Genomic DNA, 15,844 nt, shown 5'->3' on the forward strand with positions numbered 1-15,844 from the left:
ACTCAAAGGTCTTTGGGAGAGGGGGAAGGAGTGGAACTCAGACCCTGGGTCATGAATTACAGAAGGCAGCAACACAAATGGATGATCTCTCTAAATGTAAAATTTGAGGAGGGAGACCCTTGGAAAGGATGGGGGAGGATCTTTGAACTCTAAAAATTCTCTCATTCTGTATATAGATCTAGGGTTGTAGCCAAATAAAATGGAGGAAAAACTTATTCTTGTGCATCTTTAAAATGAATCAGTGGTAAGCGTTAGAGGGGGATTAGAATTCCCAGCATCTTCCTTGGTCCAATTCTCATCTTCTTTCTACATCTGGAATAGTAGTTGAATGTAGAGTGGGGCCCCCATCACTCAGAAGAGTACACGCTTGGTTATATGCACAACCCCATCAAAGGCAAAGAGGACATGTTCTGGGGCAGAGCTTTATTTATCCCTTCAGTTTTTATTTGACAAGAGCCCGGCTCATTATGACCACTGGTTTATTTGCTATCTCCTCTGTTATCGATGGTTCGCCCACCACAAACAGTTAATAAGGATGCGGTGATTCCATTTGATTCCAAACTCCTCCGAAATCTCTATTTTGCTTCTTTTCCCCAGGGAGAGACTGCCCTGGAGGTCGGGGGTCCAAATCTGGGTTTGCTCTGTGGCTTTGGTTACGTCACTTCATCATTCTCTTGGGATCTCTGCCTCCTCCTCTGTCAACTGAAGGGTCCGTGCTTGCCAAATCTCAGCTGCTTTTTAGTTCCAGTTCTGTGATCTTATATGAATACTCCCCAGGAAATTGGACTTGTTTTGATCCGAGTCCCCGGGAGCCCCCAAATCTGACACATATACAACCCAAGCATAACTCGTAATTGTGTTCTTTCCCTCTGTAGATATGTGGGTTTTTCCTGTCAAAGACATTTCACTGAAGGGATGTGCTCTGTACTGTGTTCTGGCCAAGGAAGTCCTAAATCTGAATGGGTGAGGAGGAGATTTGCCTCTGGGTTGACCCTCTCTTTGCCCTTTAGGGAACTTCTGCTTTGAAGATGGAGACTCTCTAGCCAGGAGCACCATTTCCTGAGGGCTCCTCCACTTCCAGACCTCCAAGGAGGGCCTTGTGGTTGCTCCTCCGTGCTTTGGATGATTTCACAGAAGCCTTCCTATGTTGTGCTGAATGCCCTGTATCACTTTGTTTTTGTAAGGCAAACGGGGCAAAGTGACTTGCCCGTGGTCATAGAGCTAGTAAGTATTAGGCTGGATTGAAGCAGGGTTCTCCTGACTTCAGGACCGGTGCTCTATCCACTGCACCACCTGGCTGCCCCCTCCCATCACTTCTTAAAGCACCATAATATCCTTTTCTTTTGAGTGACGTCGTCTGAGTCTTTGTGATCCCAGTTGGAGTTTTCTTGGCCCGATTCTAGAAGGCTTCACCCATCCCGCTTCCTTTGGTCATTCGTTCTCTAGTGGATGAACCCGGAGACACCTGTTTTATTTCCTGCTGGTCCTTGGGGGCCTCCTCCTTGCAGCTCCATGGGGCCATCCTCCTGCCTGTCCATTCCATGCTTCACTGGAAAGAGCAAAAGGAAGCGGAGCGGGTCTCACGTCAAGGGCGCCGGCCTGGTGGCCAAAGGGCCGGTGCCGGCTTCTGCCAGGCGGTGCCCTCTGATTTCCACTTTGGCCTGCCCAGCCATTCTCTCGCTGAGCCCAAGGCAGGCTGGGGCCCACTCTGTTGTCTAAAACAATGGTTTCACTGTCACAACAATTACTCTGAAACCAAAGCTGGCTTTTACAAAGAAATAATACCTTGTAAAAAAGCAGCATTCTAAGAAAATTACATAGCGCCCACTTGATGGAATAATGAGCCCAAGCTTGGGGGACGGCCGCCATGACCTAATGCAATATTTAGCAGGAATATGCTGTATGTAGTTATTAATGTAAAAAGTCACATCCTGCATTCTTCTAATTTGTGGAAAATCTGTCATGAATTGCCAAGGAACCTCTGATTTTTGTACATAACCACATCAGAGATGGGGACTTTCTCTCCCCCCCCACCCTCCCTGCGCCTTAAAATACATTCTTGTAAATGCTAAATTACTTTCAGACGTGTGATGCCCCTTTAAAAGGTTGGCTTGCTAAGTTTAGCAGTGATGCCTTTTAGAGAATTAACTTCCCCCCCAACTTTGCCTCTGAGGAGGAATTGATAAATCGCTCTTTGTTTTGGGGGGAGTGGCTGGTTTGGGAGGATTAGCGCTTGGGGAACATTGGGGCCCATAGAGGCAGGAAGGAGGGAAGGATGTCCCCATGCTTCTAGGGGACAGAGCCATCCCAGGGGAGGGGGCCTTGGGGACCAAGGCCCTTCCCCAGTGTGGCTGTGGAGAATGGTCAAAGGAGGCTCCGTGGGGAAAGCATTTCCATAGCATTTGCTGTCTGCAAATATTATCTCACTTGATCGGGAGCCCCACAGAGCGTCAGAACCAAAGCATTATGGCCCAATGGAAGAGCACTAGACCTGAAGACCTTGGGTTCAAATTCAGTTCGGAGAATCACAGATCTTCAGAGTTGGATAATACTGCAAGACGATCTATTTTACCTGGGTCAGAATGAAAGTCCCCACTTGTCCACACCCAACAAGGGGCCATCCAGCCTTTATTTGACGACCTCCAGAGAGAGGCGAACAGACATCTCTGACTCCTAAGAGGGTTCCCCATGAGGGTCCGGAAGGGGAAGACCAGTAGCCTTCAATGGAATGTCCTCCTGATACTGCCATCCTCCTTTTCTTTGGATATAAAGATTCTTGACTTGGAATTGGGGGGGGGGCAATCTGTGGGATTTCTCTTAGGATGCTGAAATTTAGGGGAGCTCTGACAATATATTTTTATCATAAAATAGCTGAAATTTAGGGGGGCTCTGACAATATATTTTTATCGTAAAATAGCTGAAATTTAGGGGGGCTCTGACAATATATTTTTATCGTAAAATAGCTGAAATTTAGGGGGGCTCTGACAATATATTTTTATCGTAAAATAGCTGAAATTTAGGGGAGCTTTGACAATATATTTTTATTGTAAAATATCTGAAATTTAGGGGGGCTCTATCAATAGATTTTTATCGTAGAATAGATGAAATTCTGACAGTATGTTTATTATCAGTAGTATAGAAATAAGCGGGCACTCAGGCAGCAAGAATAAGTTAACAGCTACAAGATGGCACCTCTTCCCTCTTGCTGATGGCCATGTCCCAAAGGAACACCTCCTTGAACCCTCATCTTCCAGCTGGGAGATGGTATGGTTGTGCCCTCTAGTCTGAAATGCTCTTCCTCCTTCCCTCCTACACACACCTCCACTCTTCAATCCCTCTGAAGGTTTGTGGCTTGCCCTGGGCCCCGGAATATATTATTGGTTTTCCCAGCTCCTTCCTGTTCTTGTCTCTAGCATCCAGGTTCCTATGCACTCAAGTTCATATCAAAAGGCAGCGTCCTTGCTGGTTGAGTCCAGACCTCGGTCCACTGGCCCGGCTCTAGGAGGTCACTCAGGCCTTTGTGACTTGAAGCTGCACTGGTTGCAGCTTTTAGCCAGGAACCCAGCCTCAGGAATAAAACTGGAGCTCCAATGACTGTACCTTAATGATAATAATAATAATAAAATGAATAATAATTACACATATCTAGAGTATTTTAGCTTTTGCGAAGTAATTTCTTTAAAACACCTCCATGAAGTTGATAAAGAGAGTTGTTTTTACTGTATAGATGAGAGGAAAGAGGGAATGAGCATTTATTAAGTGCCTACTATGTGTCTCTTAACGTTATGCTAAGCTGCTTACACATTGTATTTAATTTGGTCCACACAACTACTCTGGAAGATATTCCCATTTTACAGTTGAGGAAACTGAGGCAAATATGTTAAGTAACTTGTCCAGGGTCACACCATTAGTAAGTAATCTGGTGTATTCTTTCCTAGGGCACTGAGGTGGCCCAGAGGATAGACACTTACTACCTGTGTGATCCTGGGCAAGTAAATTAACCCTGCCTGCCTCAGTTTCCTCATTTATAAAATGAGCTGGAGAAGGAGATGGCAAACCACCCCAATACATTTTCCAAGAAAACCTCAAATGGGGTTACCAAGAGTTAGATACGACTGCAACAACTGAACCACAAATGTTCTTTTATATGGTTTTTTAAAGTTTGCAATTTTTTTTTTTTTTTGGAGAACTCTTTATTCACATCCTTTGACCCTTTTATTGGGATGGTTTTATAATGCTGTAATTATTATGTAAATTGTTTTCTAAGCTCCACTAGCTTCCCTCAAGCTAAGTTCATCTGAGTCTTCCTGTTTCTCTGAATTTCTTTTCATCATTTCTTATGTCCTAGTGATATTCCATCACACAGCTAGGAAGCTATTCCTCAGTGGCTGGCACACTTTCAGGTCTACACTACCTCCAAAACTCCTGCTAGGAATATTTTGATCTCTGTAAGACCGTGCTTTCTATCCTTGTGTATCTCCAGTGGAGAGATCACTCATTCAAATAGTTGGAACATTTTTTCTTTCCCCACTTTTTTGGGGGGAGGGACAGAATTCTACACTTGTCTTCACACTAGTTGGACCAATTCACACATATCATGCATGTCAAAGCTTTTCACTTTAATATAATCGACACGGTTTCATTTGTCTTTTGTTATTTCCTTTATTCCTTGTTTGAGTTCTTTTGCTCTGGAATAGTAGTGGAAGGTGCATCCTTTCATTTTTTATTTTTTATTTTATTTATTTATTTTTTTTAGGCAATTGGGGTTAAGTGACTTGCCCAGGGTCACACAGCTAGGAAGTGTTAAGTGTCTGAGGCCAGATTTGAACTCAGGTCCTCCTGACTTCAGGGCTGGTGCTCTATCCACTGCGCCACTAGCTGCCCCTGCATCCTTTCATTTTTTAAGTGATGTTGGTTCTCAGGCTGTTTGAAGGTTATCATGGCATGTGGGATAAGTTTCTGTTTTAAATTATTTTTTTCTCTTCCCAAATGACTTTCCGGCTTGCCGGGTAGTTCCTGATAAACTGAGATCATTCGGATATTTCATCCTTTGTTTCTCTTAGAACCTTGGTCTGAGTCCTGGACAACTATATATCCTCTTCCTTACCTTGAATATCAGGTTCCTATTGGCTCATTGCTTAGTCCCAGGGGGCACAACTAGAAGCAACGGGTAGAAGTTATGGATGACATTTATGCAAAAACATCTTCATGATTAGAGCTGGCCACTAACAGTTGTGTGGTTCCCTCAGGGTGATGGGTTCCTCCTCCCAGGACATTTTCAAGTGAAGACTGGATTATACTTGGATGTTGTACATCCAGTGTGCATCCAGGTGTACACAGGATGTTGTAGATCCTGGATCAGATTAAATAGTCTGGTTGTGGGATATTGCTTGGATTTGAACAGGTACAAAAGGTAAACAAAGGCATTTTAAGTACAGAGTCGACTTGAGGAAACCACTAAATTGAAAATGGTGAGTGGTCTATTTTGGCTGAATCGGGGAGCAGACAGTGGAGACTAAACTAGACAAGTAGCTTACTTAGTCCCAGGCTTTGGAGACCCTTGAAGGCTGACCTTTGTTTGCATGTAAGAGGAGGGATTGCAGAGCTCTGAGTGGATGACATGATCACTCTCACATATACATAATCTTAACTTTCATGTCTTGCATTTTGGGTTGGGGAGTTTCTGTATATTTTTGTCTTCATCATGAACCGAAAAGAATATTCTCTGAATCCCATCCGCTGGGAAAAGAGGCTGACTCTGTCTTTTCCCCCTCAGGTGGCCTGTCTGAGCCAAGTGGCAGCCAATTATCTCATTGCTGGAAAGGAAGCCAGGCGCTGGGGCACTGCCCACGGCAGCATCGTCCCCTACCAGGTGAGTGCCAAAAGATGCTACCTTTGGGTGCCCCTCGGGTCCTGCGGGGCATAGCCCAACGAAAGGTCGGCCGGCCCTCCCGACCTTTAGAGTGTTCCATAACGTGCCATTCTTGGGCAAATCAGATTCCCTGCAGAGCCCGAGCCGGGCTTGTTTCTTCAGGAGCAGATCGGTAACCAGAGCCTGCCGGGGATCAAAGGCTCCGGCTGAAAGGGAGCCACTTTGGAGCTCATGTTACGGCCTGGCCATTTTTACCCAAGGGAAATTCAGCCTCAACAGATTTATGAAAAAGTGATTTGTTTCTAAAAATACTTTGTGAATGTTTATTATTTTTATTTTTAGCAGCACTATAAGGCTAGATCCGATAGAACTGACCCAAGAAAAAACACCGAAGCAAAACAAACTTGCATGTCTGTCCACATGCAGTGCAAGGGCCAGGGGTCTGCGCCCTTTCTTTAGGGGCCATAGAAATGCGCTTCCCCTTCAGCTTTCTGGAGTCCAGACGGGGCAGTCTGGGACTGAATTCGGAGGTGTTTAGGGGCTGGGCTGTTCTGTCACACGCAGGGTCGCAGGCATCTCTGAGTTCCTCATTTTTGTCGTTTCTTTTTGCCCAGTAAGATTTCCAAAGATTCGCTGGTGGTTTGACCATTTCCCAGCCTACGGGCAGAAGTCAGAGTCAAAGGCATTAGTGATGGGCTGCATGATGTTTGGCTCCGGATGGGGCCAGATGATTATTGTTGTAGGGTGTAACTGTACCTTGGAGAAAAGAAAAGGGTCTGAGGGTCATAGATATAGACTCAGCTCTTCTCTTGGCTTAGAGGTATAATTACCATTAACTGTGGCACCATGACTGGGGAGCCGGGCTTGGAGTCAGGAAGAGCTGAGTTATGTCATTTAGTCTCTTTTTGCGTCAGTTTTTCTGTCAAATGAGGATAATAATAATTCCATCTCCCAAGCTTGTTGTGAGGATCAGATGAGACATAAAAAGCTCTTAGCCCACTGCTGGGCCCGTAGTAGTGTTCCCTTCCCTCTTGGGTCTGCCTTACCTTTGCTCCTCTAAGCAAACATGAGAGGTGGTTTTGGAAAATAAATCAAAACTCCCAAGGGCCCTCTCTGAATATTTTAGAGTCAACACGTGGGTGATTTTGGCCTTTGTCCCTCATTATTTGTACTGACAAATGAAGAGCATCTTTAATTTTTATGGATCCCACATCTTTAGCTTTAGGCAAGTATATCCTCTCCTAGGGCCTCAGTTTCCCCCTCTGTAAAAGGGAGAGGAGCATTCTTTCTGTCCACAGAGGACCCTGAGGAGCTGGGGGGCAGTCTCAGAGGCTGAAGTTCTGGCGAGGGTACCCTCACAGGATAGCTGCCTGAGCACCCTGTATGGAGAAGGCCCCAGACCCAGGCGGATGCTCTGAAGGCTTGCCATCTTCCCTCAAGACAAAATAACAGTGAAATTCTATGACTCTTGCATTGATAGAGGAGAGGAAACTTCTGTATGGAAATGCCCTGCGTCCTCCCCAGTGGCACCCGAACTCCGGCAGGGATGGCTCTCTGGTGGAAAGAGTGACACTCTGTGCTGTGTGGGCATGGCGTCTCTCCCTTTACTTTGAGAAGAAAATAATCCACTCATTCAATTAAGAGACAATTATTAATCTCCTACCATGGGGAGTGATGTGGTCTGGTTGAGCGAATACAAGTCTTGTCAGAAGGTCTGGGTTCAAATGCTGCTGCTCATACTTCCTAGTTGTGTGATCTTGTTGAGGTTCAAAAGGAGACCCCAAAAGGCTGGGTCGTAGATCAGTGTTGCGAGGTGTCTCAAAAGAATTTGCAGACTTGAACCCCTCTCTAAGTCAACGGGCAAAGTTTATCACAATAAATACCGATTGAAGCAGGCTAAGTTCCAAAAGGATTTAGCAAAGAACCAGGAGCAAAAAGATGAATTTGTAGGAAAAGACAGAGATCTAGTTCTGACATGCTAACTTTATGGCTTAGAGACAGAACTCCAGAGTGGTCTGGGCTGCACCTCAATATTGAATTTTACAGTTTAGAGGTGGTGTTAAGGAGTGGTCTGGGAAGCACCTCACCATTTGTCTCAGGAACCCTGTTATTATTGACCAAGAGATTGTTATCTGGCAGCCACCAACCAATGGTTCTGGGACTATAATACAGTATTCCTAAGCCAGGAGACTTTTAAGATCATTGACAGACAGATTGTTAGAACAATAGCACTTCTAAGGTCTGGGGACCTCAGGATTACTGCTATATTTCTCCTAGAAGCTGCACTCCCATCAGTCTTGGACAAGCCATCTCTGTCTCATCAACTCAATCTCAGATGGGCTGTAAGCTCTGCTGGAGAAGGCTTTTCCTTCCCCAACAAAACACAGGGATGTTAGGGCCTTCTTCAGTTCTGGACCAAGCTCTTTGCCCACCTGTAGCATCCTTCCCAGATCAATGAACCGTTGCCCAAGCTCTGCTGATTTTGAACGTTCAGTCATCGGCTTTGGACATTCATCTGTATCTATTTACATATGAAGGGCACCGGACTGGACGCTGCAGGGGATATGGAGCCCTTGACCTCTGACAAAGTAGAGGAAGAAGCCAGAAACTCTTAGACTTGTTTCTTCTTAAAGATAGAAACATCGGCTCAGTCTCCTGTGCTTGTGGACGCTGGGCTGGTTTGTTTGGAGCTTTATTATCTGTGAGGAACAAGAGAAGGTTTATGAGGGTCTTACTGTAGGAGGCCACAATCATCTTGTTTCCTCTCTGAGGGGACCTGGTTAGGGCGCTGTGATTAAGGGATAAAGGCAGATTTGGGCTGACTGTAACTTACATACCAAGATGGGCTCAAGATATGTTTATAAACCCTGGTCTGTTTCCAATTTTTAAAATAGATTTGGAGACTATTTTTATGGGTGAATGCCAGGATAATTATCATTCCAATTTTAATAATAGAAACAGTTTAGTACCTAATCTGACTTGTCTGTATTTTGAGCTGAAAGCCCAGAGCAGATGACTCTTGGGAATCTCAGAAAATTAGGGCAAAAACGGGTTCTCTGTTCATCTCCTTGGACCCTCATTAAACCCCTCTGAAATTGTATCCTTATTCATCTTATTCCTGTTAAAATCTGCAATGATACACTGATTATAGGGTATTAATGGACTGAATGTAAATTCCTGAAAGGTAGAGATGCTTGCTTTTCCCAAAATAGCCAACTCCTTATTGTTCGGGAGGATTATCCAATTTGGACTCTGATTCTTTCTTCTCTTCTCTTTAGTCACCCAATTTTTGAATACTTTGCACCTCATTTATCATTTTCCTCAGGGATATAAAAACAGATGAAAATCCCAAGCAGGCAACTTTTCTACTCCTTAGCCACCTTGTCTTGAATTTTCCCTGAGATAGGCCGAAATTAAAGATTATAAAATCATTTCAAAGACTTTTTACTTTTGGATTATCTATGCAAACTTGATTTCTCATTACCATGAAAATGGTGGCCAGGTTTCAGCTACCATCTTCCTTTTCTACTCAGCTAAGTTGATCTCTATTTTATCCAGACTCCTCTGTTTACTTTTAAAGCCCAACACCACCTGGCTCCCCACTATTTTTCCAGTATCATTGGACATTACTCCCCTCTGGTGTGTACTCCTCTCATGTGTGATATCTATCCATTTGCTTATTCATCTATTTGCTATTTATATGGCATACATTTATATGCTTATTTTAAAATATTTATTTGTATGTTTTTATTCACTGTGGTCTCCCCCATTACAATATAAACTTTCTGGAAGGAGAGATTATCTTTGTACTTATATCCTCAGTCCTTGGCACACATAGGTGCTTAATAAATGTTCATTGTTAGGTATTCATCAAGTACCTACTATGTGCCAACTCTCTGATGACTATAGGACCAAAAGGAAACATCCCCATTTTTAAGGAGCTTACATCCCACCATATACGAGTATAGTCAAGAGAAATGCAATGGAACTTTTGAGGCAAGTTACCAACCTAGCTGTTGAGGCATGGGGAGAACCCACATGGACAGTTGTACATGGCTCAGAGTGTTTCCTTTTATAACTTTCTTTTCTTTCCATGCTTAAGTGTAGAGGTGTGCAAAGGAGAGAGAGCAAGTTTGTGCTTTCATTTTGTTGAGGAAATTCCCTTCGTGACCCAGATAGACATTTTCTCTGCCATTTTTCTGAGAGGTGAAGGGACCTGTGGTGTGGGAGAGCCTGAAGTGGGGACTACCCCTGCCGGCACCAACAGTATTTTAAAAATGGCATTTTAGTAACAGAGAGAACCACAAAAAGGAGAAACTGAAAATCCAGCTTACTCTGGGGACATTTTTGGCATCCAACTGGGGAACCACAACAAGGAAACATTCTTGGTGGCATTGGAGGAAGGATGAATGTTTGGTTTGATTCTCCAAGATTTTTTTAAAATAGTATTTAATTTTTTCCAATTACACGTTAAGACAATTTTTAACATTCATTCTTTTTTTATTAAAGCTTTTTATTTTTCAAAACATATGCATGGACACTTTTCAACATTAGCCCTTGCAAAACCCTGTGTTCCAATTTCCCTCCCCTTTCTCTATGCCCTCCCCTAGATGGCAAGTAGTCCAATATATTTTAAACATGGTAGAAATATATGTTAAATCCAATTTATGTATACGTATTTATACAATTATCGTGCTGCACAAGAAAAAAAGAGAAACAAAATAAAATGCCAGCAAACAACGAGAAGAGTGAAAATGCTATGTTGTGGTCTACACTCAGTTCCTGCAGTCTCTCTCTGGGTGTAAATGGTTCTCTTCATCACTGAACAATTGGAACTGGTTTGAATCATCTCATTTGACATTCATTCTTAAAAAGTTTTGAGTTCCAAACTTTTTCCTTCCCTCCTTCCTTTCTTCTCCCTCCTCTCTAACATAATAAGCTATGGGTTATATATGTGCAATCATGGAAAACATAGTTCCATATTAGTCATGTGATGAAAGAAGAAATAGACCAAAAGGAAAAAAAAACTCATGAAAAAAATAAAGTGAAAATAACATGCTAGGATCTGCCTTCAGAGTCCAGAGAGCATTTTCCATCATGAGCCTTTGGATGTTGTCTTAGATTGCGATGCTGAATCATCTCACAACGTCACTGCTCCCGTGGACAACGTTCTGCTGGTTTTGCTCACTTCACTTTCCATCACTTTGTGAAAGTCTTTCCAAGTTTTTCTACAATCCATCTGCTCATTGAGTATTCCATTGCATTTATGTGCCACAACTTGTGTTGATGGACATTCCCTTAATTTCCAAATCTTTCCCAAACAAAAGAGCTCTTATATTTTTATTCATGTAAGTCTTCTTTCTTTTTCTTTGGTCACTTCAGGATGTATTTTTGGATCAAAGGACATGAAGTTTGATAGGCCTTTGGGCATAGTCCTAAATTGCTCTCTGGAATGGTTGGGTCAGTTCACAATTTCACCAATTTTCTCCAACATTTATCATTTTCATTTTCTGTCATATTAGCCAATTTGATAGATGTGAGGTTGTTTTAATGTATATTTCTCTAATCGATGAGGACTTGGACATTTCTTTAGATGACTATAGACACTTTAATTTCTTCATCTGAAAACTGCCTGTTCATAGCCTTTGACCATGTATCAATTGGAGAATGGCTCATATTCTTATAAATTTGACTCAGTTCTCTATATATTTTAGAAATGAGGCCTTCATCAGGGACACTTACTGTAAATACTGTTTTCCAATTTTCTGTTTCCTTTCCAATCCTGGTGCATTGTTTTTGTTTGTGAAGACTTTAAAATTTAATGTAATGAAACTTCTCCATTTCTTATCTTGTAAAAATCTCTTGTTTAATCAAAAATTCTTCCCTTTTCCATAGATAAGATTTTTCTAAAGAGTTTAGATATGGTTAGGGAAACTGGAAATAACACATATGTATATGCATAACTGTGCATATATATTATATATATATTTATGAAAAAGTTATAGGACTCCAGTCTAGAACTGTTTGACTATTTTTTCTGGAAAACTTTTCATTCTGCTTGAAAACCAAAGATGATCATTAAGAATCAAGAGGGGAGGGCTTCGACTGACAAGCTAGGAGCTGCCCTCTTTCCTCCTTTTTCCTCCTTTCCTGAGAATTGCCTTGGTCCGTGTTTAATCCAAAACTGTAGTTCTAGGCCATGGTTTATGATGAAATGAATGTTTCTAAATGTAGAGAACACTCTGCTTCTCAATTCCTACTGAGAGACAAATATGTTCTTGATCTTCAAACCTGGTAAAGAGGGAGTTGCAGAAAGAATATCAGACTTTGTTCTTAGTTTTTTGGTTTGTTTTTGACATGACTTGTTCAGGCTCTGTCCCCGGTGCAGAAAACCCGTCCCTTCTGCAGATGGACACTTTTTCTGCTGCTGAGCATCTTATGGAGTCACTCGTTGAAATGGTTCCACTCAGGGGCAATGTCTTGGAAAAAGGGCTTGAAATCCAGTCCTCTCGAAGCCATTGTGCAATGACTTTTTTAGGGATGAATATCACAATACATTGACAAATAGAATACAGAATTAGCCAGGCCCCACCAACTGCCCGTGATTACAATTCAATATTAGAAATACAATCAATATTAAAACACGATCTAGGTAAGTTGTAAAAATTATGACTCAATCAATGCAGGTTTAAGGCAAGAGCTAATGTTCAGAGAAGTCTGAACCTTTCTAAAGTGAGTCACACAGGAGCAGTGAAGGTAGAAAGTCTGGTCTACACCTGTCTCTGTGGACATCCCATGTGCTCACCTGGAACCTGAGCCCGCCCCCCCCCCCCCCCAGCTCTTTGCCACTGACTGCCCCCGCGGCACCCCTGCTGCTGTCTTCAGGATCTTTGTCCTCTCTCAATACTCCAAGCTCACAGATTCATAAACTATTCCAACAATTGAGATAATCATATTAACATAATCATATAATTTTTTCTATTTCCCTTATTGAAATGACTTAAAGCATGAGAAAATAATTAAGGGAATAAACCTCTACAAAAAGGCATGAACACAGATGTTTGTAGATGATATGATTTTGTATAGAAAAAAAAAAGAAGTAATCGGCTTGCTCTCCTTGGAACTGGATCCAGTTTTTCTTTGAACATTTTGAAATCTGCCCTCCTAAAATCCAGGGCTTTGTCAGACCGTTTGCTGGTTTCTTCTGCTCCTTTTCAAGTTCCAAAGAGTGCAGGAAATCCCGTCTTTCATTCTGAAAACCTGCTGGATCCTTATTGGTGAGAGCCAGCTCCAGGTTGTCTCTTCACTTCCCCGCATCTTCTTCCCTTTGGACTCGGTTGTCCTTCTGGGCCATTGTTCTTTTGGCCGGCTCCTCTCTACTGAGCTCCATTATCTCCAGCATTTGATGGAATGTTCTCACCGGTGGGTTCCAGTCTCCCCCATGAGCCTCAGTGTCACTTTGGCCGAGTCACCGCCTCCGGATAAAGGGAGGGAGGGGTCGCTGAGGTTCCGCTGGCTCTTGGCCTGCTCAGCTCCTGCCATCCCCAGGCCTGACCCGCCTCTCTTGGCCCTCTCCCACCTTCTCCACCTCCTGCATTCCCCTTCATCCTCCACTCTTCTTCTCCCCATCTTCCTCTACCTTTTACTTCCTTCTCCTCCTCTTTTTTCCTTTCTCTTCCTTCGCCTCCTCCACCTTCTTCCCTCTCTTCTTTACATCCTCTTTTTTGCTTTCTCTTCCGGTTCTCCTTCGCCGCCTCCTCCTCCTTGCTTCCTCTATCATTTTCACCTCTTCTTCCTCCTCCCTGTCTTCCTTCATCCTTCTCTCTCTTCCATTTTATCTCTTTCTTTTCTTTCTCTTCCTGTTCTCCCTCACCTCTTCCCTGGCCCCGAGGCCGCTCGGTCCGGTGCCGGGGAGGAGATCCCGGTTCTCTTCTCCCTCTCCCGTTGCTCTCCTCAGTAAACCATCTGTGGTTCTTGTAAGACAAGTTAGGCTCGTCTCACGTGATTTCTGTGCACAAGGGTTTCTTTCCTAATTCACTTCATTTGTTTATTCATTCATTTATTCATTTCTGGCTGAGGCAGGTGAGCTAATTGCGCAGGGTCTCACCCCCAGGAGGGTTAAGTGTCAGAGACCACATTAGAACTCGGTCCTCCTGACGCCAGGGCTGGGGCTCTCTCCACCGCGCCCCCTAGCGGCCCTTTTTATTCAGCTTTTAAAAACTCTAATTCCCAGCCTGACACAGTTAGTTGTTGGTGGGGAATCGTTAAAGGGTGAAATGGGGGGCGAGGCCTGCGACGCCCTGAGTGAGGTTCGGCTGCCCTCAGCAGGGACCGGGCCACTTCTCTGGCCTCTCACTGGCCACTTGGTTCTCTGGGACGGCCTCTTGGTTGGTTGCCCTCCTGTCACGTGACGGTACAGAAGGGGCCTGGCCTCTCACTGTCTGCCAGCAGGGGGACCCCGAGAGAGGGGAGATCCCAGTGATGGGGGGGGGATCGCCCCCGAGCAGTTTGGCGCGGGGCTATTTCAACCTGCGGCCCTTGTGAAACTTACTTCCTCCTCCTCACGCAGAAGCCCGACTCCGGGGTGGGAGTGGGGCCGGAGGAAGCACATTGGGGGGGAGCCATCTCCCCGGACTGCCCAAACCCTCCGGGGACCAGGTTGGAGCTGGAGCCGGCGGCCATTTCTCAATTTTACAGAGAGGGAAACTGAGGCCTCGGACTAGAAACTTGCCGATGGGCACAAAGTTTATAGAGCCCTGAAACTGGAGTCAAGGCAAGAGTCAGATGGAGCCCAGGGGTCCCCCTGCCGGCCGCAGGGGGCGCCCTGAGAGACGGCCCGGGGCCCCTCCTTCCCCAGGGGCCCGGGAGCCTGGGCTCCGCACCTGCCTGAAAAGGCCCATCCGGGCCCTGCCTCTGGGGGAAGCCCAAGGGCTGCTGTTCGGGAGCGTGGCCGCTAGATGTCACTCTTGTAATCCCGAAACGGGCCGCGCTCTGCTCCAGGCCGATTGTCATTGAGAGCGCTTTCATTAGCTTAAAAGCAAACCCGAGGCCGCGGCTGCGCAGGGCCCTTCACTGCGGCTGATCGCAGCAAGCGGCCAAGTCCGGCCTGTCAGGCGGAGCCAGGCCCTTAAACCCGTGTCCCGACGGAGCTCCGGGGAGAGCCAGGAAGGAGACGGAGCCGGTCCGGGCCGCGCTTCGGCCCTCCTGCTTGTCCCACAATGCACAGCGTCTCCACAGCGTATACAGGGACGCGGATGTGTGTGTGTGGGGGGATGGGTATGCAGAGAGACAGAGATAGAGAGAGACAGACAGACAGAGACAGGCAGAGACAGACAGAGACAGAGAGGGAGAGATAGAGATAGAGAGACAGAGAGACCGAGAGAGACAGAAACAGACAGAGACAGACAGAGACAGAGAGAGAGAGACAGAGAGAGACAGAGACAGACAGAGACAGTCAGAGACAGAGAGGGAGAAATAGAGATAGAGAGACAGACAGAGACAGAGACAGAGAGAGACAGAGAGAGAGACAGAGAGACAGAGACAGACAGAGAGATAGAGACAGAGAGAGACAGAGAGACAGAGAGGGAGAGATAGAGACAGAGACACAGAGACAGAGATAGAGACAGAGAGACAGAGACACACAGAGAAGGAGAGAGAGAGGTACACAAAGAAAGACAGAGACAGAAACAAGAGACAGTCACACAGAGATATATATATATATAGAGAGAAAGATAGACAGAGACACACACACAGAGACAGAGACAGGAAGAGAAGATAGAGACAGAGAGACAGAGAAAGAAAGGAAAAGAGAGAAAGAGGAGATGGAAGGAGAGAGAGCGCCCATTCTCCATGTATCTTTTGGATCGGGGATGTTTGAAGGATTACTTTGTGGGGGGAGGGGGGCAGAGGTCACATTTATTTCCAGAAGAAATCTGATCAGCTCTTCCCGGGGGTCCCGGCACTGAAGGGGCC

At 44.9% G+C, this 15,844-nt stretch overlaps 1 protein-coding gene across 3 annotated transcripts in view; it reads left to right on the plus strand.

Moving 5' to 3' along the window:
* Nucleotides 1-15,844, plus strand: part of SUGCT (succinyl-CoA:glutarate-CoA transferase) — a 579,062-nt gene that overhangs the window by 103,760 nt on the left and 459,458 nt on the right. For all 3 annotated transcript variants that reach the window (XM_074284502.1, XM_074284501.1, XM_074284503.1), the window contains exon 9: nt 5,777-5,872. In XM_074284502.1, the coding sequence (XP_074140603.1) occupies nt 5,777-5,872 (96 nt within the window). The remainder of the gene's footprint in view (nt 1-5,776; nt 5,873-15,844) is intronic.

The sequence above is a fragment of the Sminthopsis crassicaudata genome, chromosome 1 (assembly GCF_048593235.1).
Source record: "Sminthopsis crassicaudata isolate SCR6 chromosome 1, ASM4859323v1, whole genome shotgun sequence".
NCBI lineage: Eukaryota > Metazoa > Chordata > Mammalia > Dasyuromorphia > Dasyuridae > Sminthopsis > Sminthopsis crassicaudata.